We start from the raw sequence: 24542 nt of genomic DNA on the forward strand, positions 1-24542 counted from the left end.
GTCCGGGATCTCATCTCGGTAACCACATACAAACTTCCTTTATAACCCTAGCGTCATCGAACCTTAAGTGTGTAGACCCTACGGGTTCGGGAGACATGCAGACATGACCGAGACGTTCTCCGGTCAATAACCAACAGAGGGATCTGGATACCCATGTTGGCTCCCACATGTTCCACGATGATCTCATCAGATGAACCACGATGTCAAGGACTTAATCAATCCCGTATACAATTCCCTTTGTCTATCGGTACGATACTTGCCCGAGATTCGATCGTCGGTATCCCTATACCTTGTTCAATCTCGTTACTGGCAAGTCTCTTTACTCGTTCCGTAACACATCATCCCGTGATCAACTCCTTGATCACATTGTGCACATTATGATGGTGTCCTACCGAGTGGGCCCAGAGATACCTCTCCGCTTACACGGAGTGACAAATCCCAGTCTCGATTCGTGCCAACCCAACAGACACTTTCGGAGATACCTGTAGTGCACCTTTATAGTCACCCAGTTACGTTGTGACGTTTGATACACCCAAAGCATTCCTACGGTATCTGGGAGTTGCACAATCTCATGGTCTAAGGAAATGATACTTGACATTAGAAAAGCTTTAGCATACGAACTACACGATCTTGTGCTATGCTTAGGATTGGGTCTTGTCCGTCACATCATTCTCCTAATGATGTGATCCCGTTATCAACGACATCCAATGTCCATGGTCAGGAAACCGTAACCATCTATTGATCAACGAGCTAGTCAACTAGAGGCTTACTAGGGACATGGTGTTGTCTATGTATCCACACATGTATCTGAGTTTCCTATCAATACAATTCTAGCATGGATAATAAACGATTATCATGAACAAGGAAATATAATAATAATCAATTTATTATTGCCTCTAGGGCATATTTCCAACACCTTTCCCCCACTATATATAGGGCCAAGGGAGAGGGGGGGCGCAGCCTTTGGCCCTTCCTCCAAGGAAGGGTGCGGCCAGGGAGGAGTCCCTCCTCCCCAAGGCACCTAGGAGGTGCCTTCCCCTTTTAGGACTCTTCCTTTCCCTTATCTCTTGGCGCATGGGCCTCTTGGGGCTGGTGCCCTTGGCCCATATAGGCCAGGGCGCACACCCCTACAGCCCATGTGGCCCCCCGGGGCAGGTGGACCCCTTTGGTGGACCCCCGGACCCCTTTCGGCACTCCCGGTACAATACCGATAATGCGTGAAACTTTTCTGGCGACCAAAACAAGACTTCCCATATATAAATATTTACCTCCGGACCATTCCGGAACTCCTCGTGATGTCCAGGATCTCATCCGGGACTCCGAACAACTTTCGGGTTACTGCATACTAATATCTCTATAACCCTAGCTTCACCGAACCTTAAGTGTGTAGACCCTACGGGTTCGGGAGACATGCAGACATGACCGAGATGACTCTCCGGTCAATAACCAACAGCGGGATCTGGATACCCATGTTGGCTCCCACATGTTCCACGATGATCTCATCGGATGAACCACGATGTCAAGGACTTAATCAATCCCGTATACAATTCCCTTTGTCTATCGGTACGACACTTGCCCGAGATTCGATCGTTGGTATCCCGATACCTTGTTCAATCTCGTTACCGGCAAGTCTCTTTACTCGTTCCGTAACACATCATCCCGTGATAAACTCCTTGATCACATTGTGCACATTATGATGATGTCCTACCGAGTGGGCCCAGAGATACCTCTCCGTTTACACGGAGTGACAAATCCCAGTCTCGATTCGTGCCAACCCAACAGGCACTTTCGGAGATACCTGTAGTGTACCTTTATAGCCACCCAGTTACGTTGTGACGTTTGGCACACCCAAAGCACTCCTACGGTATCCGGGAGTTGCACAATCTCATGGTCTAAGGAAATGATACTTGACATTAGAAAAGCTTTAGCATACGAACTACATGATCTTGTGCTAGGCTTAGGATTGGGTCTTTGTCCATCACATCATTCTCCTAATGATGTGATCTCATTATCAATGACATCCAATGTCCATGGTTAGGAAACCGTAACCATCTATTGATTAACGAGCTAGTCAACTAGAGGCTTACTAGGGACATGGTGTTGTCTATGTATCCACACATGTATCTGAGTTTCCTATCAATACAATTCTAGCATGGATAATAAACGATTATCATGAATAAGGAAATATACTAATAATCAATTTATTATTGCCTCTAGGGCATATTTCCAACAGTGTAATCGTGTATTTGTCCACTAAATAAATAAAGTGACTAAAGAGGGGTTCAAAAGAAAAATCGTAATGTTATTAGCGTCTGTTCGTATTTTCGCAGCTCCAAGCAAACACCTCCCGTATCGTTGGATTTGGTCGCACGGATTTTTGCACAATCTTGAAGCCGCGCCAGCTTTACTTATTCGTTCGCATTTTCACATCTCCCGGCGAACGATCTCATCTAGTTTCCCCCCTCGCTGCTATCTCTTCCTCACTCTCCCATTCCCCACGTTCCAGAAATCCTCCCATCATGGCTCGGCTCTCAGTGCTGCGGCGGTAGTGGATCCCGGTGATTCCTGCCCTTTTTTCACACATGCTGTTTGGACAGAGGCAAGCTGGGCTCGAGGCGGTGTGGCTATGGTGGCCAGGGCCATGGTGGTGGTGGTCGCACATTTCATTGTTGTCGTGGGGCTGTGTGACGCGATTGCCGGGAATGTGTGGTGATGATCGACGGGGGATGCGGTGGTGGTCCAACGCTAGGCATGGCCGACATATCCTCCCCCCCCCCCCCCCCCCCCCCCCCCCGGGAAACAAGTCAGGCTTATATGTTGCACATCAGTTTTTGTTTTGCTTTTTTCTTGAAACAGGTTTTCGCCCCCGTTTTATGTATAAAGCAACAACCGAACTACCGAAAAAGTACACGGGCAAATGATACAAGGTGGTGAGGTATCCCCCTTACAAGTCGAACCTGAGATATCCGCCACATGCATAACACACACGACTGTGCTACTAGCTACGGGAACCGGAAGCACTAAGCACCCCCACGCTATGACCTAGCACACCTAAGCTCCACGACAGCTCCTCTAAAAAAAAGAACGACGCAGAGCGTGGCCATAGCCGAGTCTATACCGGACAAAGGTCTTCACTCGGGAGACCAGGCACAGAGAAAAGAACCACAACAACGTCTTTAAAAAGAGCGCCGCATCCTCGGGTGTCGCCGTGAACGCCACTACCCCGCCCCACCGAAGAGCGGGCACGTCTGAGCTCCCCGTCACCACCCCTCCCGTTGCCCATACAACCCTAGTGACATGGCTTATACTATATAGTACTCCAATACAACCCGTACCAGTAAGCTTAAGCACCCACGGATCGCGTGGGCCTGGCCGCTGGAAAACTTGAAATCCAGGCGCAACGCGCAAGCTTAAGCACCCACGGATCCAGCAATGGCGCCAGCACCACAGCAAGAAGCTTCTCCGAAGCTCAGGGTACTGGAGAGCGCCGTCGTAGCGCCCTGGCCGATCCCTCCGGTGCCGGAGACCTCCCTCCCGCTCACCTTCTTCGATGTCTTTTGGCTCAACTTCCCGCCGGTGGAGCGCGTCTTTTTCTACCACCTCGTCCCCGGCCCCGGCGCCGCCACTACCGCCACCATCCTCTCCAACCTCAAGACCTCACTCTCCCAAGCCCTCCGCGCCTTCTACCCGCTCGCCGGCCGCCTGCGCCTCAGGCCCGGCACCACCGACCGCCACGAGCTCCACTACCAGCCCGGCGACGGCGTCACCTTCACCGTCGCCATGTACGACCTCGACGTCGACGAGCTGGCCCTGGACGGGCCGAGGGAGGTCGCCAAGATCGCACAGCTCGTGCCGCCTCTCCCGGACGGCGGCGCGGTGCTCGCCCTGCAAGCCACCGTGCTGCGCGGCGGCCGCGGCCTCTCCGTCGGCATGGCCCTGCATCACGCCGCCTGCGACGGGGCGTGCTCCACGCGTTTCCTCCACACCTGGGCGGCGGCCAGCTCCGGCGCCGTCGCGCCGGCGCCCCCAGTCATCGACAGAACTCTCGTCAAGGACCCAAGCGGTCTTTGCGACGCCTTCATTAGAGCCATGGCGAGCACCGAGAAGAAGAATGACGTCAAGATGGCCGGCGATAAGCTCCTCCACCACCTTCACTCTGTCCATGGAAAACATACAGCGCATCAAGGACGTCGTGCGGCTCGCCGCGGCTGGGAAGGGGGGCGCGCCGCCGCGATGCTCCTCACTGGTTGCCACCTTCGGCTTCATCTGGTCATGCCACCAGCGCGCTAAACACGACGACGCAGCAAGTAACGGCGGCGGCGGCGACTCCACCTACTTCATCTTCCCCGTCGACCACCGCTCGCGGATGGAGCCTGATCCCATTCCAGACGAGTACCTCGGCAACTGCGTCGGCGCCGCCCTGAACGCCGCGCCCAAGGACCGGCTCGCCACGGCCGGCGCGGTTGGCCTCTTCACCGCGTGCACGGCGGTGGCTGCGGCGATCGAGCAGGCGGTGCGCGTCGGGAGCATTCGGTCACCGGAGCTGTGGTGGGAGCGGGTAAGGGAGGCCATATTATCCGGCGACGGCGTGCTGGCCGTGGCAGGGTCGCCCAGGTTCCGGGTCTACGGCGTCGACTTTGGGTTTGGGCAGCCGGCCAAAGTGGAGATCGTATCCGTGGCGAGGACTGGCGCCATGGCGGTGGCGGAGAGCCGCCGGAGCAGCGGCGGCATTGAGGTGGGCATCTCCCTGCCATCGGATGCCATGCGGAGGTTCCAATGCTGCTTCCACGATGCCATCGCGTGGCTGCAGTGCACCACACCATTAAACAAGTAGAGTGGTCGATTAATGCATACTTCGATGCCTATGGGTGCACGTGATGGAGTGGACTGGTCACTGGAGCGCACATGCAGCAGCATCAACACGCCCATACCGTATCTACACACTGTTTTGTAAGAGCATCTCCAGCCGTTAGGAGCGCTAAAAATCGCACACGTATCGGCGAAAATCACGTGTTGGGGGTGTAATGCTTCTCAGTCACGGGACCACGATTTATTTAAAAACAACAAACTAGGCACAAATTCATCCAAACTTTGATAAGTTCATACATATTTAAAACATTTTACAAAAAAAAAACGCTACTAGGCCCGCCGTCGTCCTCGCTGCTCCTCGCCGCCTGACGCCCTTGAAGCTCTACATGCCGAGGAGCAGGTAGAACTGTGTGTAGTCGCCGCCGTCGCCGCCTCCTCCGCGGCCGCCGTCCCTGCTGCACCCCTCCCCAGGTTGGCGCAGCGGGTTGGACGGTCCGGGGGCATCCTCATCCTCGTCGCTGTCGAGGATCACCACGCCGTGCTCGTCCTCGTGCCCACGCTTGCGGGCGGCTATCTCCTCCAGGGCTCGGCGCTACCGGACCATCTCGTGCGGAGGTAGTCGTCCCGCGTCCACTTTAGGGCCTCCTCGTCGGAGAAGCCGCGCCGGACTATGGCCTCGTACTCCGCGGGGCGGCCGGGCTCACGAGGATGAGGCGGCCAGAGGTGGGGGAGGAGTCGGCGATGCGGACGCCGGAGCTGCGGGTGCGGTGGCTGACCGGCGTGTCCTAGGGCTCCGGCTTGACGGGGCGGAGGCATGGAGAGCCGGTCGAGTGGCCGGACGAGGAGGAGGACGCCCCCGGGTCCATGCGCCTCTGCGCCCACGAGCTCCCACACCGGCGGGAGAAGGACGGGGGAGCGGGGTACTCCAGCCTGGGCGTGTTGCTGCCCTCGATGTACTCGAGGATGGTCTTGTTGGAAATATGCCCTAGAGGCAATAATAAAAGGATTATTATTATATTTCCTTGTTCATGATAATTGTCTTTTATTCATGCTATAATTGTGTTATCCGGAAATCGTAATACATGTGTGAATACTTAGACACCAACATGTCCTTAGTAAGCCTCTAGTTGACTAGCTCGTTGATCAACAGATAGTCATGGTTTCCTGACTATGGACATTGGATGTCATTTATAACGAGATCACATCATTAGGAGAATGATGTGATGGACAAGACCCAATCCTAAACATAGCACAAGATCGTATAGTTCGTTTGCTAGAGTTTTCCAATGTCAAGTATCTTTTCCTTAGACCATGAGATCGTGTAACTCCCGGATACCGTAGGAGTTCTTTGGGTGTACCAAACGTCACAACGTGACTGGGTGACTATAAAGGTATACTACGGGTATCTCCGAAAGTGTCTGTTGGGTTGACACGGATCAAGACCGGGATTTGTCACTTCGTATGACGGAGAGGTATCTCTGGGCCCACTCGGTAATGCATCATCACAATGAGCTCAAAGTGACCAAGTGTCTGGTCACGGGATCATGCATTATGGTACGAATAAAGTGACTTACCGGTAACGAGATTGAACAAGGTATTGGGATACCGACGATCGAATCTCGGGCAAGTAACGTACCGATTGACAAAGGGAATTGTATACGGGGTTGCTTGAATCCTCGACATCGTGGTTCATCCAATGAGATCATCGAGGAGCATGTGGGAGCCAACATGGGTATCCAGATCCCGCTATTGGTTATTGACCGGAGAGCCTTCTCGGTCATGTCTACATGTCTCCCGAACCCGTAGGGTCTACACACTTAAGGTTCGGTGACGCTAGGGTTGTTAGGAAGACTTGTATGTGATTACCGAAAGTTGTTCGGAGTCCCGGATGAGATCCCGGACGTCACGAGGAGTTCCAGAATGGTCCAGAGGTAAAGATTTATATATGGGAAGTTGTCATACGGTCGCCGGAAAGGTTCGGGGGCATATCGGTATTGTACCGGGGCCACCGGAGGGGTTCCGGGGGTCCACCGGGAGGGGCCACCTCTTCCAGGGGGCTTATGGGCTGTATGGAGAAGGGAACCAGCCCAAGTGGGCTGGGGCACCACACCCCCTTAGGGCCCATGCACCTAGGGTTGGGGGGGAAACCCTAAGGGGGCGCCCCCTTGCTTGGGGGGCAAGCCCCCCTCCCCTTGGCCGCCGCCCCTCTAGGAGATTGCATCTCCTAGGGCCGCGGCCCCCCTAGGCCCCCTATATATAGTGGGGGGGGAGGAAGGGCTTCACACCCCACGCCTTTGGTGCCTCTCTCTCCCTCTCCAACACCTACTCTTTCTCCATAGAGCTTGGCGAAGCCCTGCCGGAGTACTGCAGCTCCACCACCACCATGCCGTCGTGCTGCTGTTGGAGCCATCTTCCTCAACCTCTCCTTCCCCTTGCTGGATCGAGAAGGAGGAGACGTCACGCTGACCGTACATGTGTTGAACGCGGAGGTGCCATCCGTTCGGCGCTAGGATCTCCGGTGATTTGGATCACGTCGAGTACGACTTCCTCATCCCCGTTCTTTGAACGCTTCCGCGCATGATCTACAAAGGTATGTAGATGCAATCCGATCACTCGTTGCTAGATGAACTCATAGATGGATCTTGGTGAAACCGTAGGAAAATTTTTGTTTTCTGCAACGTTCCCCAACAGTGGCATCATGAGCTAGGTCTATGCGTAGTTCTCTTTGCACGAGTAGAACACAATTTGTTGTGGGCGTAGATGTTGTCAACTTTGTTGCCGCTACTAGTCTTATCTTGCTTCAACGGTATTGTGGGATGAAGCGGCCCGGACCAACCTTACACGTACGCTTACGTGAGACCGGTTCCACCGACTGACATGCACTAGTTGCATAAGGTGGCTGGCGGGTGTCTGTCTCTCCCACTTTAGTTGGAGCGGATTCGATGAAAAGGGTCCTTATGAAGGGTAAATAGAAGTTGACAAATCACGTTGTGGCTTTCACGTAGGTAAGAAAACGTTCTTGCTAGAATCCTATTACAGCCACGTAAAACTTGCAACAACAATTAGAGGACGTCTAACTTGTTTTTGCAGCAAGTGTTTTGTGATGTGATATGGCCAAAATTGTGATGAATGATGAATGGTATATATGTGATGTATGAGATGTTCATGCTATTGTAATAGGAATCACGACTTGCATGTCGATGAGTATGACAACCGGCAGGAGCCATAGGAGTTGTCTTTATTTTTGTATGACCTGCGTGTCATTGAGAAACGCCATGTAAATTACTTTACTTTATTGCTAAACGTGTTAGCCATAGTAGTAGAAGTAATAGTTGGCGAGCAACTTCATGGAGACACGATGATGGAGATCATGGTGTCATGCCGGTGACAAGATGATCATGGAGCCCCAAGATGGAGATCAAAGGAGCTATGTGATACTGGCCATATCATGTCACTATTATTATTTGATTGCATGTGATGTTTATCATGTTTTTGCATCTTGTTTATTAGAACGACGGTAGTAAATAAGATGATCCCTCATAATAATTTCAAGAAAGTGTTCCCCTAACTGTGCACCGTTGCGACAGTTCGTTGTTTCGAAGCACCACGTGATGATCGGGTGTTAGATTCCAACGTTCACATACAACGGGTGTAAGACAGATTTACACATGCAAACACTTAGGTTGACTTGACGAGCCTAGCATGTACAGACATGGCCTCGGAACACAGAAGACCGAAAGGTCGAACATGAGTCGTATAGAAGATACGATCAACATGAAGATGTTCACCGATGTTGGCTAGTCCGTCTCACGTGATGATCGGACACGGCCTAGTTAACTCGGATCATGTTATACTTAGATGACTGGAGGGATGTCTATCTGAGTGGGAGTTCATTGAATAATTTGATTTAGATGAACTTCATTATCATGAACTTAGTCTAAAATCTTCACAACATGTATTGTAGATCAAATGGCCAACGTTGTCTTCAACTTCAACGCGTTCCTAGAGAAAACCAAGCTGAAAGACGATGGCAGCAACTATACGGACTGGGTGCGGAACCTGAGGATCATCCTCATAACTGTCAAGAAAGATTATGTCCTACAAGCACCGCTAGGTGACGCACCTGTTCTCCCTGCAGAACAAGACGTTATGAACGCTTGGCAGACACGTACCGATGATTACTCCCTCGTTCAGTGCGGCATGCTTTACAGCTTAGAACCGGGGCTCCAAAAGCGTTTTGAGAGACACGGAGCATATGAGATGTTTGAAGAGCTGAAAATGGTTTTTCAAGCTCATGCCCAGGTCGAGAGATATGAAGTCTCCGACAAATTCTTCAGCTGTAAGATGGAGGAAAACAGTTCTGTCAGTGAGCACATACTCACTATGTCTGGGTTACATAACCGCTTGACTCAGCTGGGAGTTAATCTCCCGGATGACGCGGTCATTGACAGAATCCTTCAGTCGCTTCCACCGAGCTACAAGAGCTTTGTGATGAACTTCAATATGCAGGGGATGGAAAAGACCATTCCCGAAGTATTTGCAATGCTAAAATCAGCAGAGGTAGAAGTCAAAAAGGAACATCAAGTGTTGATGGTGAATAAAACCACTAAGTTCAAGAAAGGCAAGGGTAAGAAAACCTTCAAGAAGGACAGCAATGTTGGGGAACGTTGCAGAAAACAAAAATTGTCCTACGGTTTCACCAAGATCCATCTAGGAGTTCATCTAGAAACGAGTGATTGGATTGCATCTACATACCTTTATAGATCACGCGCGGAAGCGTTCAAAGAACGGGGATGAGGAAGGCGTACTCGACGTGATCCAAATCACCGGAGATCCTAGCGCCGAACGGACGGCACCTCCGCGTTCAACACACGTACGGTCAGCGTAACGTCTCCTTCTTCTTGATCCAGCAAGGGGGAAGGAGAGGTTGAGGAAGATGGCTCCAGCAGCAGCACGACGGCGTGGTGGTGATGGAGCTGCAGTACTCCGGCAGGGCTTCGCCAAGCACTATGAAGGAGGAGGAGGTGTTGGAGAGGGAGAGGGAGGCACCAAAGGCAAGGGGTAAGAAGTCCTCCATCTCCCCACTATATATAGGAGGGCTAAGGGGGGGGGCGCCGGCCCTAGGAGATCTAATCTCCTAGGGGGGTGCGGCCAAGGGGAGGAATCCCTCCTCCCCAAGGCACCTAGGAGGTGCCTTCCCCTCCTAGGACTCTTCCTTTAGGGTTTCCCCCACCCTAGGCGCATGGGCCCTAGGGGGAAGTGGCGCCCCAGCCCACTTTGGGCTGGATCCCTTCCCACTTCAGCCCATGGGGCCCTCCGGGATAGGTGGCCCCACCCGGTGGACCCCCGGGACCCTTCCGATGGTCCCGGTACAATACCGGTGACCCCGAAACTTGTCCTGATGGCCGACATAGCACTTCCTATATATAATTCTTTACCTCCGGACCATTCCGGAACTCCTCGTGATGTCCGGGATCTCATCCGGGACTCCGAACAACATTTGGGTTACTGCATATACATATCCCTACAACCCTAGCGTCACCGAACCTTAAGTGTGTAGACCCTACGGGTTCGGGAGACATGTAGACATGACCGAGATCACTCTCTGGTCAATAACCAACAGCGGGATCTGGATACCCATGTTGGCTCCCACATGCTCCTCGATGATCTCATCGGATGAACCACTATGTCGAGGATTCAAGCAACCCCGTATACAATTCCCTTCGTCAATCGGTATGTTACTTGCCCGAGATTCGATCGTTGGTATCCCAATACCTCGTTCAATCTCGTTACCGGTAAGTCACTTTACTCGTACCGTAATGCATGATCCCGTGACCAGACACTTGGTCACTTTGAGCTCATTATGATGATGCATTACCGAGTGGGCCCAGTGATACCTCTCCGTCATACGGAGTGACAAATCCCAGTCTTGATTCGTGTCAACCCAACAGACACTTTCGGAGATACTCGTAGTATACCTTTATAGTCACCCAGTTACGTTGTGACGTTTGGTATACCCAAAGCACTCCTACGGTATCCGGGAGTTACACGATCTCATGGTCTAAGGAAAGGATACTTGACATTGGAAAACTCTAGCAAACGAACTATACGATCTTGTGCTATGTTTAGGATTGGGTCTTGTCCATCACATCATTCTCCTAATGATGTGATCTCGTTGTCAATGACATCCAATGTCCATAGTCAGGAAACCATGACTATCTGTTGATCAACGAGCTAGTCAACTAGAGGCTTACTAGGGACATGTTGGTGTCTATTATTCACACATGTATTACGATTTCCGGATAACACAATTATAGCATGAATAAAGACAATTATCATGAACAAGGAAATATAATAATAATGCTTTTATTATTGCCTCTAGGGCATATTTCCAACAGGCAAAGGAGTTGCCGCGCCCAGTAAGCAAGCTGCCGGGAAGAAGCCAAAGAATGGACCCAAGCCCGAGACTGAGTGCTTTTATTGCAAGGAAAGTGGTCACTGGAAGCGGAACTGCCCCAAATACTTAGCGGACAAGAAGGCCGGCAAAACGAAAGGTATATGTGATATACATGTAATTGATGTGTACCTTACCAGTACTCGCAGTAGCTCCTGGGTATTTGATACCGGTGCGGTTGCTCACATTTGTAACTCAAAACAGGAGCTGCGAAATAAGCGGACTGGCGAAGGACGAGGTGACGATGCGCGTCGGGAATGGTTCCAAGGTTAATGTGATCGCCGTCGGCACGCTACCTCTACATTTACCTACGGGATTAGTTTTAAACCTCAATAATTGTTATTTAGTGCCAGCTTTGAGCATGAACATTGTATCAGGATCTCGTTTAATTCGAGATGGCTACTCATTTAAATCCGAGAATAATGGTTGTTCTATTTATATGAGAGATATGTTTTATGGTCATGCTCCGATGGTGAATGGTTTATTCTTAATGAATCTCGAGCGTAATGCTACACATATTCATAGTGTGAGTACCAAAAGATGTAAGGTTGATAATGATAGTCCCACATACTTGTGGCACTGCCGCCTTGGTCACATAGGTGTCAAACGCATGAAGAAACTCCATGCAGATGGACTTTTAGAGTCTCTTGATTACGAATCATTTGACACATGCGAACCATGCCTCATGGGTAAAATGACCAAGACTCCGTTCTCAGGAACAATGGAGCGAGCAACCAACTTATTGGAAATTATACATACTGATGTGTGCGGTCCAATGAGTGTTGAGGCTCGCGGTGGTTATCGTTATGTTCTCACCCTCACTGATGACTTGAGTAGATATGGGTATGTCTACTTAATGAAACACAAGTCTGAGACCTTTGAAAGGTTCAAGGAATTTCAGAGTGAGGTTGAGAATCAACGTGACAGGAAAATCAAGTTCCTGCGATCAGATCGTGGAGGAGAATACTTGAGTCACGAATTTGGCACACACTTAAGAAAATGTGGAATAGTTTCACAACTCACGCCGCCTGGAACACCTCAGCGTAATGGTGTGTCCGAACGTCGTAATCGCACTCTATTGGATATGGTGTGATCTATGATGTCTCTTACCGATTTACCGCTATCATTTTGGGGCTATGCTTTAGAGACTGCCGCATTCACTTTAAATAGGGCTCCGTCAAAATCCGTTGAGACGACACCGTATGAGTTATGGTTTGGGAAGAAACCTAAGCTGTCGTTTCTAAAAGTTTGGGGATGCGATGCTTATGTCAAGAAACTTCAACCTGAAAAGCTCGAACCCAAGTCGGAAAAATGCGTCTTCATAGGATACCCTAAAGAAACTATTGGGTATACCTTCTACCTCAGATCCGAAGGCAAGATCTTTGTTGCCAAGAATGGATCCTTTCTAGAGAAGGAGTTTCTCTCGAAAGAAGTAAGTGGGAGGAAAGTAGAACTTGATGAAGTATTACCTCTTGAACCGGAAAATGGCGCAACTCAAGAAAATGTTCCTGAGGTGCCTGCACCGACTAGAGAGGAAGTTAATGATGATGATCATGAAACTTCAGATCAAGTTGCTACTGAACTTCGTAGGTCCACAAGGACACGTTCCGCACCAGAGTGGTACGGCAACCCTGTCTTGGAAATCATGTTGTTAGACAACGGTGAACCTTCGAACTATGAAGAAGCGATGGCGGGCCCGGATTCCGACAAATGGCTGGAAGCCATGAAATCCGAGATAGGATCCATGTATGAAAACAAAGTATGGACTTTGACTGACTTGGCCGTTAAGCGGCGAGCCATAGAAAATAAATGGATCTTTAAGAAGAAGACAGACGTGGATGGTAATGTGACCATCTATAAAGCTCGGCTTGTCGCTAAGGGTTATCGACAAGTTCAAGGGATTGACTACGATGAGACTTTCTCACCGGTAGCGAAGCTGAGGTCCGTCCGAATCATGTTAGCAATTGCCGTATTCTATGATTATGAGATATGGCAAATGGACGTCAAAACGGCATTCCTTAATGGTTTCCTTAAGGAAGAATTGTATATGATGCAGCCAGAAGGTTTTGTCGATCCTAAGAATGCTGACAAGGTGTGCAAGCTCCAACGCTCGATTTATGGGCTGGTGCAAGCATCTCGGAGTTGGAACATTCGCTTTGACGAGATGATCAAAGCGTTTGGGTTTATGCAGACTTATGGAGAAGCCTACGTTTACAAGAAAGTGAGTGGGAGCTCTGTAGCATTTCTCATATTATATGTAGATGACATACTTTTGATGGGAAATGATATAGAGCTTTTGGACAGCATTAAGGCCTACTTGAATAAGAGTTTTTCAATGAAGGACCTTGGAGAAGCTGCTTATATATTGGGCATCAAGATCTATAGAGATAGATCAAGACGCCTCATAGGTCTTTCACAAAGCACATACCTTGATAAGATATTGAAAAAGTTCAATATGGATCAGTCTAAGAAGGGGTTCTTGCCTATGTTGCAAGGTGTGAAATTGAGCTCAGCTCAATGTCCGACCACGGCAGAAGATATAGAAGAGATGAGTGTCATCCCCTATGCCTCAGCCATAGGTTCTATTATGTATGCCATGCTGTGTACCAGACCTGATGTAAACCTTGCCGTAAGTTTGGTAGGAAGGTACCAAAGTAATCCCGGCAAGGAACACTGGACAGCGGGCAAGAATATCTTGAAGTACCTAAAAAGGACTAAGGAAATGTTTCTCGTTTATGGAGGTGACGAAGAGCTCGTCATAAAAGGTTACGTCGATGCATGTTTGACACAGATCTGGATGATTCTAAGTCACAAACCGGATACATGTATATTTTGAATGGTGGGGCAGTAAGCTGGTGCAGTTGCAAGCAGAGCGTCGTGGCGGGATCTACATGTGAAGCGGTGTACATGGCAGCCTCGGAGGCAGCGCATGAAGCAATTTGGGTGAAGGAGTTCATCACCGACCTAGGAGTCATACCCAATGCGTCGGGGCCGATCAAGCTCTTCTGTGACAACACTGGAGCTATTGCACTTGCCAAAGAGCCCAGGTTTCACAAGAAGACAAGGCACATCAAGCGTCGCTTCAACTCCATTCGTGAAAATGTTCAAGATGGAGACATAGATATTTGTAAAGTACATACGGACCTGAATGTAGCAGATCCGTTGACTAAACCTCTCCCTAGAGCAAAACATGATCAACACCAGAATTCCATGGGTGTTCGATTCATCACAATGTAACTAGATTATTAACTCTAGTGCAAGTGGGAGACTGTTGGAAATATGCCCTAGAGGCAATAATAAAAGGATTATTATTATATTTCCTTGTTCATGATAATTGTCTTTTATTCATGCTATAATTGTGTTATCCGGAAATCGTAATACATGTGTGAATACTTAGACACCAACATGTCCCTAGTAAGCCTCTAGTTGACTAGCTCGTTGATCAACAGATAGTCATGGTTTCCTGACTATGGACATTGGATGTCATTGATAACGAGATCACATCATTAGGAGAATGATGTGATGGACAAGACCCAATCCTAAACATAGCACAAGATCGTATAGTTCGTTTGCTAGAGTTTTCCAATGTCAAGTATCTTTTCCTTAGACGATGAGATCGTGTAACTCCCGGATACCGTAGGAGTGCTTTGGGTGTACCAAACGTCACAACGTAACTGGGTGACTATAAAGGTATACTATGGGTATCTCCGAAAGTGTCTGTTGGGTTGACACGGATCAAGACTGGGATTTGTCACTCCGTATGACGGAGAGGTATCTCTGGGCCCACTCGGTAATGCATCATCACAATGAGCTCAAAGTGACCAAGTGTCTGGTCACGGGATCATGCATTACGGTACGAGTAAAGTGACTTGCCGGTAACGAGATTGAACGAGGTATTGGGATACCGACAATCGAATCTCGGGCAAGTAATGTACCGATTGACAAAGGGAATTGTATACGGGGTTGCTTGAATCCTCGACATCGTGGTTCATCCGATATCATCGAGGAGCATGTGGGAGCCAACATGGGTATCCAGATCCCGCTATTGGTTATTGACCGGAGAGCCTTCTCGGTCATGTCTACATGTCTCCCGAACCCGTAGGATCTACACACTTAAGGTTCGGTGACGCTAGGGTTGTTAGGAAGACTTGTATGTGATTACCGAAAGTTGTTCGGAGTCCCGGATGAGATCCCGGACGTCACGAGGAGTTCCGGAATGGTCCGGAGGTAAAGATTTATATATGGGAAGTTGTCATACGGTCGCCGGAAAGGTTCGGGGGCATATCGGTATTGTACCGGGGCCACCGAAGGGGTTCCGGGGGTCCACCGGGAGGGGCCACCTCTTCCCGGGGGGGGGGGGCTTATGGGCTGTATGAAGAAGGGAACCAGCCCAAGTGGGCTGGGGTGCCACACCCCCTTAGGGCCCATGCGCCTAGGGTTGGGGGGAAAACCCTAAGGGGGCGCCCCCTTGCTTGGGGGGCAAGCCCCCCTCCCCTTGGCCGCCGCCCCCCTAGGAGATTGCATCTCCTAGGGCCGGCGCCCCCACTAGGCCTCCTATATATAGTAGGGGGGAGGAAGGGCTTCACACCCCACGCCTTTGGTGCCTCCCTCTCCCTCTCCAACACTTACTCCTCCTTCATAGAGCTTGGCGAAGCCCTGCCGGAGTACTGCAGCTCCACCACCACCACGCCGTCGTGCTGCTGTTGGAGCCATCTTCCTCAACCTCTCCTTCCCCTTGCTGGATCAAGAAGGAGGAGACGTCACGCTGATCGTACGTGTGTTGAACGCGGAGGTGCCGTCCGTTCGGCGCTAGGATCTCCGGTGATTTGGATCACGTCGAGTACGACTTCCTCATCCCCGTTCTTTGAACGCTTCCGCGCGTGATCTACAAAGGTATGTAGATGCAATCCGATCACTCGTTGCTAGATGAACTCATAGATGGATCTGGGTAAAACCGTAGGAAATTTTTTGTTTTCTGCAACGTTTCCTAACAGGTCTCCAACATGCGGCCTTGTGATATCAATGAGCCCACACAATAAAAACAAAATAATGTGCATGCATATACGGAAGGTCCCGTGCATGGTTGAAAATCCTCTCTCTCGTCCGTGTTCATACAGCCGACAAGGGCGAGCAACGAACAAGTTGAAGAGAACACTGACCGTAGGTCCCCGGGTCTCGTGCAACCGCTTCATATGCATATATACACGTGTGTAGCTTTATTTGCGCTTCACACTAGCACAATGATTTGCAGTTTAAGCCCACGCCATGATTCCGTGAACACATAGTCGAATGTTGTTTTGTGCAGGGATGAAATCATTGTGTAATCATTCAGGCCCCAAAACCAAAGTGAACAATCATGTCAGGATGGAACATTCTGCAGTTTCAAGCGTGTGGGGTGGCTCAGCCTCTCGAACGTACTAGCCTAAACAAATACGATAAAAAAAAGGTATGTGTGCTTGTGTTTATAGGTGCGAGTGTATATGTATGTTCCGTGTTTTAAGGAAAAAAAAGATCAGGAGGGTCGGGCAGCGATGACAGACGGCACGTCGTCTTCCTCCGTGGGCTGGGCTAGGTGGGTTGGTACTGTTCCTCGCGGGCCTCGTGGCAACAAGGCCGCAGCCACGGCCACTGCCCTCTCGCCTCAGGCGTCCCCCGAGCTTGTCTCAAAAAAAAAAGGCGTCCCCGAGCCGCGCGCCGCGCGCCGCAGCTCCATGGAGGTGGTGAATCGGAGAGCGAACAATTTCAGACATACGTGGGCGTGGCCGCGTCGAGATCTCCAGGACGCGATCTCGTGTCGCTGGTTCATGATTGGCGTCGCTGGCTGTAATGACGCGGTAGCAATTAATTCAGGCAATCGTGATGGATCCAGACATGGAGAGGGGAGGAATTAATCCCAGATGACGACTGTTGCTTGGTTGGTTCACCATGGTACTACTAGTATTTTTTCGGCACCCACTACAACAGTCATGACTTTTTTTTATGGTAATACATGTATCATTCATATTGTAAAGATCAAAATACAAATCACGTAAGCACCAACATGACAAGACTGAAAAGATAACAGAACATCTCTGAGCTTGACACTAACGTCCGTCACCTGCCTCCGGCACCACCATATCAGCCACCGAAGAAAAAAATGTCGGATCACCTCCTCACCCGAGTTCGACGCGGCTCCATCATTGATATGTAGTTTAGCGGACCTCCAAGGTGGCTCACCAAAAGTGAAGCCCTTGTTGTTGAACGAATTAGACGGATGCAACACCCCGGACACGCCATCTAACTTCAAATCTGAGACCCCACCACGACTAAGACGGCGAAAGAGGAAACAAAACCTGCCATCCATAAACCACAAACCCAACACACGTTTATGTCTTCCAAATGTCGTCTACGCAGACCACAATCTGCATCCACTCCTGGACTACCTTCCAAGCTCCACGCCGACGATGGAGCAAACGCCGTCGCAATGACGGAGCCCGAGGACATAGGTCCACCACGAGGATGCTGCCGCCGCCGCCACGCCATCCACGCTTGAACAAACTGATTTCCAAATTCATCCCCAACCATAGGACCCGATAGCCTTGTCAGGGAAGGATCCGAAGAATCTTTATTCAGCCAACAGTCATGGCTAGCTCAGTACCACCACATCCTACTACAGTACTCCAGTATCTTCTTTTTTTTTTGAGTTGGGCACATTCTACTACCAGTACGTGCTGTACATATCGCGTGCTAGCGCGTGCAAAAATGTATACTACTCAACCTGAAAGATATCCGCTGAGCAAAGATAGAAAGAGATAATGAGATTGATGATAGATAGATAGATAAGTAGATATGGATGACGATGCTTATGCTGTGACGGTAAGATGATGCGTTGAGTGGGGAGAAGATGTTGGTCCGATGAAGAGAGCAAAGCAAAGGCGCCCGTCACGCGTGGCGTGCCAGCTGAGCGGCGGCAGCGGGCAGCCCGGCGCCCCGTCGCGTCGGCTCGGGTCAAGCAATAAATAAAAAGCGAGCTGGCTGGCGTCGCGAGCCCGACCTGCCCGCCCCGCCCCGCCCCGGAGTAGCGGCAGTAGAAACCGCCCGCCCGCCATTCCCACCTCTCCCTCCCTCAATTCTCATCTCCCTCTCCCCTGCCGCGGCGAGCCGCCCAGCCGCGCGCCCAAAACCCTAGCCCCGCCCGCCGACACCCCGCCACCGCGCCACTCCCGCCCGCCTCCGCAACCAATCCCCCCACCCACCCACCCACCGCGGCGACGCGCTCCTCCATGGACGGGTCCAAGGGCCCGAGCGACGGGGACGCGGCGGAGGAGGCGGGGGACGGGAACAAGGACAGGACGCCCGGCGCCTCCGACGCCGTTCTCGCCGCCGGGCCGTTCAGGACCGCCGCCAGCGACGGCAGGGTGCCCTGGGCGGCGCCGGGGGCCAAGCCCAAGGTGGTCTACCACGATCCCAGCATCCCGCGGCCGCAGGACGTGTACCTCATCAGGGTCAACAACTGCAACTCGCCCTTCGATCACGTCTGGCTGGAGCGCAGCGAGGACGGCACCCGCCCTATCCACCCCTTGGTCAGCGCCTCTTTCCTACGACTACCTCTTTCGTCCCTTTTCTGTCGTTGGTACTAGGAACTTTTGGATCGAAACGCGACATGCGAATGTGCTAAAAGAGCTCTACCTGCTCAGATTTGTTTACTAGTAGTAGTTAGTTCACTGCGTCATCAGTAATTACTAGAACGTCATACATGTGTAAGAAAATCTGTATCTAATGAAATGTTAATGGCCCTTTCTGTGATCACTTGTTGTCTGCACTTTCGAAGCTATCCGTGAGCAAAAAATAGTTTGATCTCGTTTCTTTCTATTTCGGGGGATCCATGACATGTTTACATGGAATCCAGAAGATGGGGTCATGGTATTAGCATGTCTCTTTATTCTGGATAAAAGTTTATGATGACACTTGCAGTCAGAAGAGTCCAAATGCATACGTTTGCCGATTCTTTTTGCTGGACAGTTGATTTGCTTAGCTCGAAAAGGGTAAAAAGGTAACCATCTAGCGTGTTGACTATAGGACTAGATAAGTTTGTTACAAGAGATGATCTAGTTTGGATGTTGATATTAGAAAAGGAAAGGCATAATCTCCTCACTGCAGAGCGACCTGTATCACATAAAAGTAGCATGGTGTTCTGCTTTTCTAAATAATTTCTGTTGTTCTAAATTGTACAGCAATCGTCTTGTGTGTGCATGTACTAAAGTTGATGTAAATGTACTTTATCTTATTGCAGGAAAAACTACCCGTGGAACAGTTTATTGACAGAAATGTTCCTGAAAGTGAACCAGTAAGGCCAGCTGATGTAGACGATACCCCGTTTACGCTAGTAGAAGACCTGAAAGGATTGACAGAGTTAGTTAACAAGTTGAAGGATGTAAATGAATTTGCTGTAAGCACTTGTAATCAAGTTTTCTTTAAATTTCAAATTAATCTGTATCAGGCTTGTTTGCTGCCTATGTTGTATTATATTCCAACTTTACAAGTACCTTGTGCATTTTTCTTGGATTCTTAAATGCTTCAGTTGACATTGTTCCTGCTATCAATTATAAATTATGCACATAAGTCGTGCAGTAATTTTGTCAACAAAATAATCCAAGTGAAACATGGCTGAGTTATTGTCATATGGTAGCTGTTATGGGCCCTGATTGAGTTTGACAGGCATATATTCTTAAACTATTGGTAGAAGTCTTAAGAGTGTGCTACTTTAGAACTTTTTGACAACATCACTTATCATAGCTCCATAGGTGTTTCCGTCTTACTTGCTGCCATCAAACTCCAGCCACAAATCCAGTGAATTATGTTTGTTATAATTCATATTACACAATGTGAGCTTATATCCGCTGTCCTTTACTTTTGAATTCGTTGTAATTGATGCATTATATTTTTTTTCTGTATGATCGGTAGTTGCTTCTATGTTTTCCTTTCCCCTGCCTTGTCTGTCTTCCTGCTATGAATTACAGACCATAGACATAAACAAGATCATGTTCCATGTTTTGCTTATTTTGTCTTGTCATAGAAGAACCCATTTGTGCCTTTCTCTGTTTGGGTCATCTGACATGGAATAGCTCGGTGACTGCTAGCAATGTAATCTTTGCTTTATTTCTGTGCTGTTTTCAGGTCGATTTGGAGCACAATCAATATAGGTCATTTCAGGGTTTGACCTGCTTGATGCAGATTTCAACAAGAACAGAGGACTTCATTATCGACACCCTTAAGCTACGCATATACATCGGTTCTTACTTGAAAGAACTTTTCAAAGATCCAACCAAGAGAAAGGTTTTTCTTAACCATCAAATTGTGTCGGTCTTTGTGCACTTTAATATCCTTTTCCTCACTTGTTCTTGGGGAGATAGGTAATGCATGGGGCAGATCGTGATATAATGTGGCTCCAGCGGGACTTCCGAGTATATGTGTGCAATCTTTTTGACACAGGACAGGTACTGTTGAAAATAGGCTATACCATAATTCTTGATTGTGACTCTGTTTGTGTTTTTCTGCAATCTCCTTTGAAACCTACCTTTTTCTTTGCCATGTTAAACTTAAGTTTGACTTTCCTGTCTAACACCAACCAGGCTTCAAGGGTTTTACAGATGGAACGAAACAGCCTAGAACACCTATTACATCATTTCTGTGGAGTCACAGCGAATAAAATGTACATCTCACTTACCCCTAATTTTTAGATATACCCATGCTGACCTCCCTAATTATCTACCATGAGATTTGTTTCTTACCAAAGTGAACATTTTCTTGTAGATATCAAAATGCAGATTGGAGGTCAAGGCCACTCTCTGATGAAATGATCAAGTATTGTCCATATAAACCATATGTTCCATTCTTTAGTTTAGTCATTGTTCTTACCCCCGCTACTATTTCTGTCAATATATCCATTTGAGATTACCCCTATGCAGGTATGCGAGAGAAGATACACATTATCTGTTGTATATATATGACTTGATGAGACTTAGACTACAAAGGGAGTCCACATGTGAAAACGATCTTCTTTTAGAGGTTAAGCTTATGTTCTACTGTTTTGATGTTTTCTATTTGGTTTTGATCTGGTATGATGAATTCATATGAATGAGCACTGTTGATTTAGAGCTACATGACACATCTTAAATTGGCCTGTTGTCATCTGTGGTGACCTTTCCTGTTCACATAAATCTGCAATCTGGGTGTTACTGATGATTGCTCAACCAACTTATAGTCACTTTTGACTGACAAGTGTCTCGGAACAGGCATTCTGATCTGTCTTTTTTGTTAGCTGCAGGTTCAAAAGCGCAGTAATGATATTTGCTTGCAGTTGTATGAAAAGGAGCTGCTGACAGATAAATCTTACCTCCACATATACGGGTCTGTGTGCTGTTACTTCAACTACTACACTTGGTTTATCTTTAATGGAAATCATTTTTAACACTGAAAATAATGTGTGTGCTTATCCCATTAACTCGAGTGTGTTATTACAGGTTGCAGGAACATGAATTGGCCGCAGCTCAGCTGGCTGTTGTTTCTGTAAGAAATTACTCTCTTCATTTTGTATTGCTCATGATTATTCTGTCTTCAATAAACCTGGCATAGTAACATATGATGTGGCACTTTTCCTATAAATGGTTATATAGCTTTCTGGTCCCAAATCATGCTGTCGATTGACTTTGGCATTATTTCATTACTTTCGATCATTTTGACTCTGAAAAGCAATAGTATAGTATATCCATGGAGTATAATAGTTTTTTTGTGTTCTACCAAGAGAGAGTTATTCAATTGCATGACCATTTTTTTTTCATTCTCAGGCTCTACATCAGTGGAGAGATTATATAGCTCGTGAACAAGATGAGAGCACTGGTTATGTATTGCCAAACAAGGCTTTGATTGAGATAGGTATTACTGATTTTGTTGGATTGCTATGCTGCAAAACTTGATGTGTTGTCTTGGCTAACTTTCCTTTTGAATTCAAAAGCAAAGAAGATGCCTACAACCACTGCAGATTTGCGAAGAATCGTGAAAACAAAATATCCATGTGTTGAGGATAATTTTGACCTAATCTTGGACATCGTATGGAATGCAACTGAAAATTCTGGTGCCTTTGAAGCAATAGCTGAGCAACTAAAGAAAGTACGACTTGGTGAGGTCAGTTTGGTTGAACTTTGTGGATTTTCTTTTTTCATTTATGTGTTAGGACTGATGATGAGTTTAGCATTGGTGTTTAAGGACTTACTTTGAAACTATATGCAATCTTGTGCAGTTAGACTTGAAAAGTATACTGGACACTGGTGAAGTTATCGAAATGGCTCCTTCGGATGCTGATAATGTTGGGATCAGTTTTGATCCAGCTGATCAATATTCTTTAGCTCCTTCATCAACTGCAAATATCAGGGTTACTTCTAACAGTAGGGATAGTTTTATGACTGATGCAACTTTGACTGGTAGCATCTGGCTACACGACAAAACCTCAACCATACCATCATCAGAAAATAGGACGTCTTGGGGCTTATCAGGCCTGACTAGACAATCAAACAAGGAAGTGATGAGCAATAATAAGCAGGTGAGACATACTCCTAGTATCTGCAGTCATTGTATTTTTTGGGGGGTATTTATATAGGTGTGTTGTGCAGGAGACACAGGCTCCTGTTCAAGAACTGAAGAGACCTTCGCCTTTTGGAGCTCTGGTAGGCAATTCAACATCTGGAAGACAGACAGATTACTTTGGAGGATTTTCAAATGAGCAGGTACATGCTCAGAAGTCACAACAGTATTTTCTTTTGAAATGTTCATTTAAAATACTTAATATCTGCTTGTTGATGTATTGTTTTCTTTTGCACTGCTGTGACGAATTACATATAGTACATCCTTAGCCTTATGCCAGTCTGCCATATTTGCTTATTTTTCTGCCTGTAGTTTTTGTTGATTAGTACTACGGTACTACATGTATTTTTCAAAGTAGTATTCACCGAGTATTCTGGAGAGAGAAAACATATGCCTGTGGAACAATTTCATGTGTCCTTCCATTTTTGCTCAACTCATCGAAGTTCTTAATATGCTCGATTCACCATTCGTTTAATTGATTTCTTAGTATCACAATATTATATTTTTCATCTTTGTTTCGCCGCAAGCATTTTATCTTCCCCTGCAAGTAACTCTGTTTAAGTTGTGGCGTCGCAGGCTAAAAGCGACGTTGATCAGATTCAGTCTTCAGCTTATTACTACCCCCAGTTCTCAGACTACAGCAGTTTAGCTGGATGGAGCCATCATGAACCGGAACGCACACAGGCCTCTGGGTTCATGTCTGGTTGCTATTACGGGCATGGCTACCAGTCGATAAACCAAAGCAGTACAGGAACAGGTCAGCCCGCCGCTGGAAATAATGGAGGGGGTTTGAAGAAGCAGCAACAACCTCCCCCTCATTCGGGTAACTAAAGCGGTACTGCTCTGCCTATAACTAACTGTGGCGCGACAGCCCCTGTGATCCATCCATCCTGTTGTGCAGAAAAATAGTTATAGAGAAAGAGAGTAGGAAGCTGACCTGTTTTCACCCGTGCCCTCTCACATGAGTGGCTAGGCGCTGGACATAGCATTTGTTTCATTGACAGTAGACGGAAGACATGTGTGCTGTCATGTGGTGAATTGGATGTGTGTATGTAACAAGTGACAAAACATGGCGTGTTGTTGTGCAATGGTGGATGCTGGAATTGCACAGGTGGTATACTGTAAAACTGGTGGTATAGATAGCAAATACTTGAAGACAAAAACGCTTTTTTCTTTTGTGTTCCTTTTTCCTTTTTCTTTTTTTTTATCATACCTTGCAAAAGATAAGTAGTAATAACGACGTCGTCTTTCTGGCGCGTAGAACATTGGAGTAGTTGTTATCATTCTGGCAGGAGCTCCTCGTGCCTCAAATACAGAAATGTGCGTAGCATTCTTATCAGAGAGTGGACCAAAGCTAGCTTAGTGGCATCTTAAGGCTCTCCGGGTCAAAGCTAGCTTAGTGATCTCTCCGGGAAGCAGAGATCGTGTTGGCTACTAGCACCAGGGGGTGGTGCGTATATTCTTTCCTATAGCAACGCCCGTTCCAACAAGGCGCTATAAAATACTACGTACTACATCTGGTTGAAGATTAACAGATACTGTCAGGAAAAACAAACGCCCTCCTACATAAGCCAAACTTTGTGGCGGCCGTGTAAAGCTACCATCTGTGAGTGTGACAGCCACTTTTTAGCAGCCTGTTGTGCACACATGTCTGAATTCC

The 24542-nt window shown here is 48.2% G+C and overlaps 1 protein-coding gene and 1 pseudogene across 1 annotated transcript; both read left to right on the forward strand.

Annotated features, from left to right (window-relative positions):
- Positions 1-3432: 3432 nt before the first annotated feature.
- On the forward strand, positions 3433-5066 carry LOC125554864 (malonyl-CoA:anthocyanidin 5-O-glucoside-6''-O-malonyltransferase-like; annotated as a pseudogene).
- Positions 5067-18231: 13165 nt separating this feature from the next.
- Positions 18232-24058, forward strand: LOC125552691 (protein RRP6-like 1). Its single transcript, XM_048716339.2, has 14 exons — positions 18232-18825; positions 19536-19691; positions 20420-20578; positions 20656-20739; positions 20875-20954; positions 21056-21106; positions 21211-21310; positions 21570-21652; positions 21766-21811; positions 22090-22177; positions 22257-22426; positions 22542-22841; positions 22912-23025; positions 23459-24058. The coding sequence occupies exons 1-14, from the start codon at positions 18526-18528 to the stop codon at positions 23711-23713; spliced, it is 1986 nt and encodes a 661-aa protein (XP_048572296.1). The 5' UTR covers positions 18232-18525; the 3' UTR covers positions 23714-24058.
- Positions 24059-24542: the final 484 nt, after the last annotated feature.

The sequence above is a fragment of the Triticum urartu genome, chromosome 4A (assembly GCF_056163025.1).
Source record: "Triticum urartu cultivar PI428250 chromosome 4A, HENAU_Tu73, whole genome shotgun sequence".
Taxonomy (NCBI): domain Eukaryota; kingdom Viridiplantae; phylum Streptophyta; class Magnoliopsida; order Poales; family Poaceae; genus Triticum; species Triticum urartu.

Excerpts from the sequence above, each read along its gene's own strand:
- LOC125552691 (XM_048716339.2), top strand. The coding sequence starts at position 18,526 with ATGGACGGGTCCAAGGGCCCGAGCGACGGGGACGCGGCGGAGGAGGCG. Across the intron at positions 18,826-19,535 it reads CCCGCCCTATCCACCCCTTG|GAAAAACTACCCGTGGAACA; the intron begins GTCAGCGCCTCT and ends ATCTTATTGCAG. Across the intron at positions 22,427-22,541 it reads AGAAAGTACGACTTGGTGAG|TTAGACTTGAAAAGTATACT; the intron begins GTCAGTTTGGTT and ends AATCTTGTGCAG.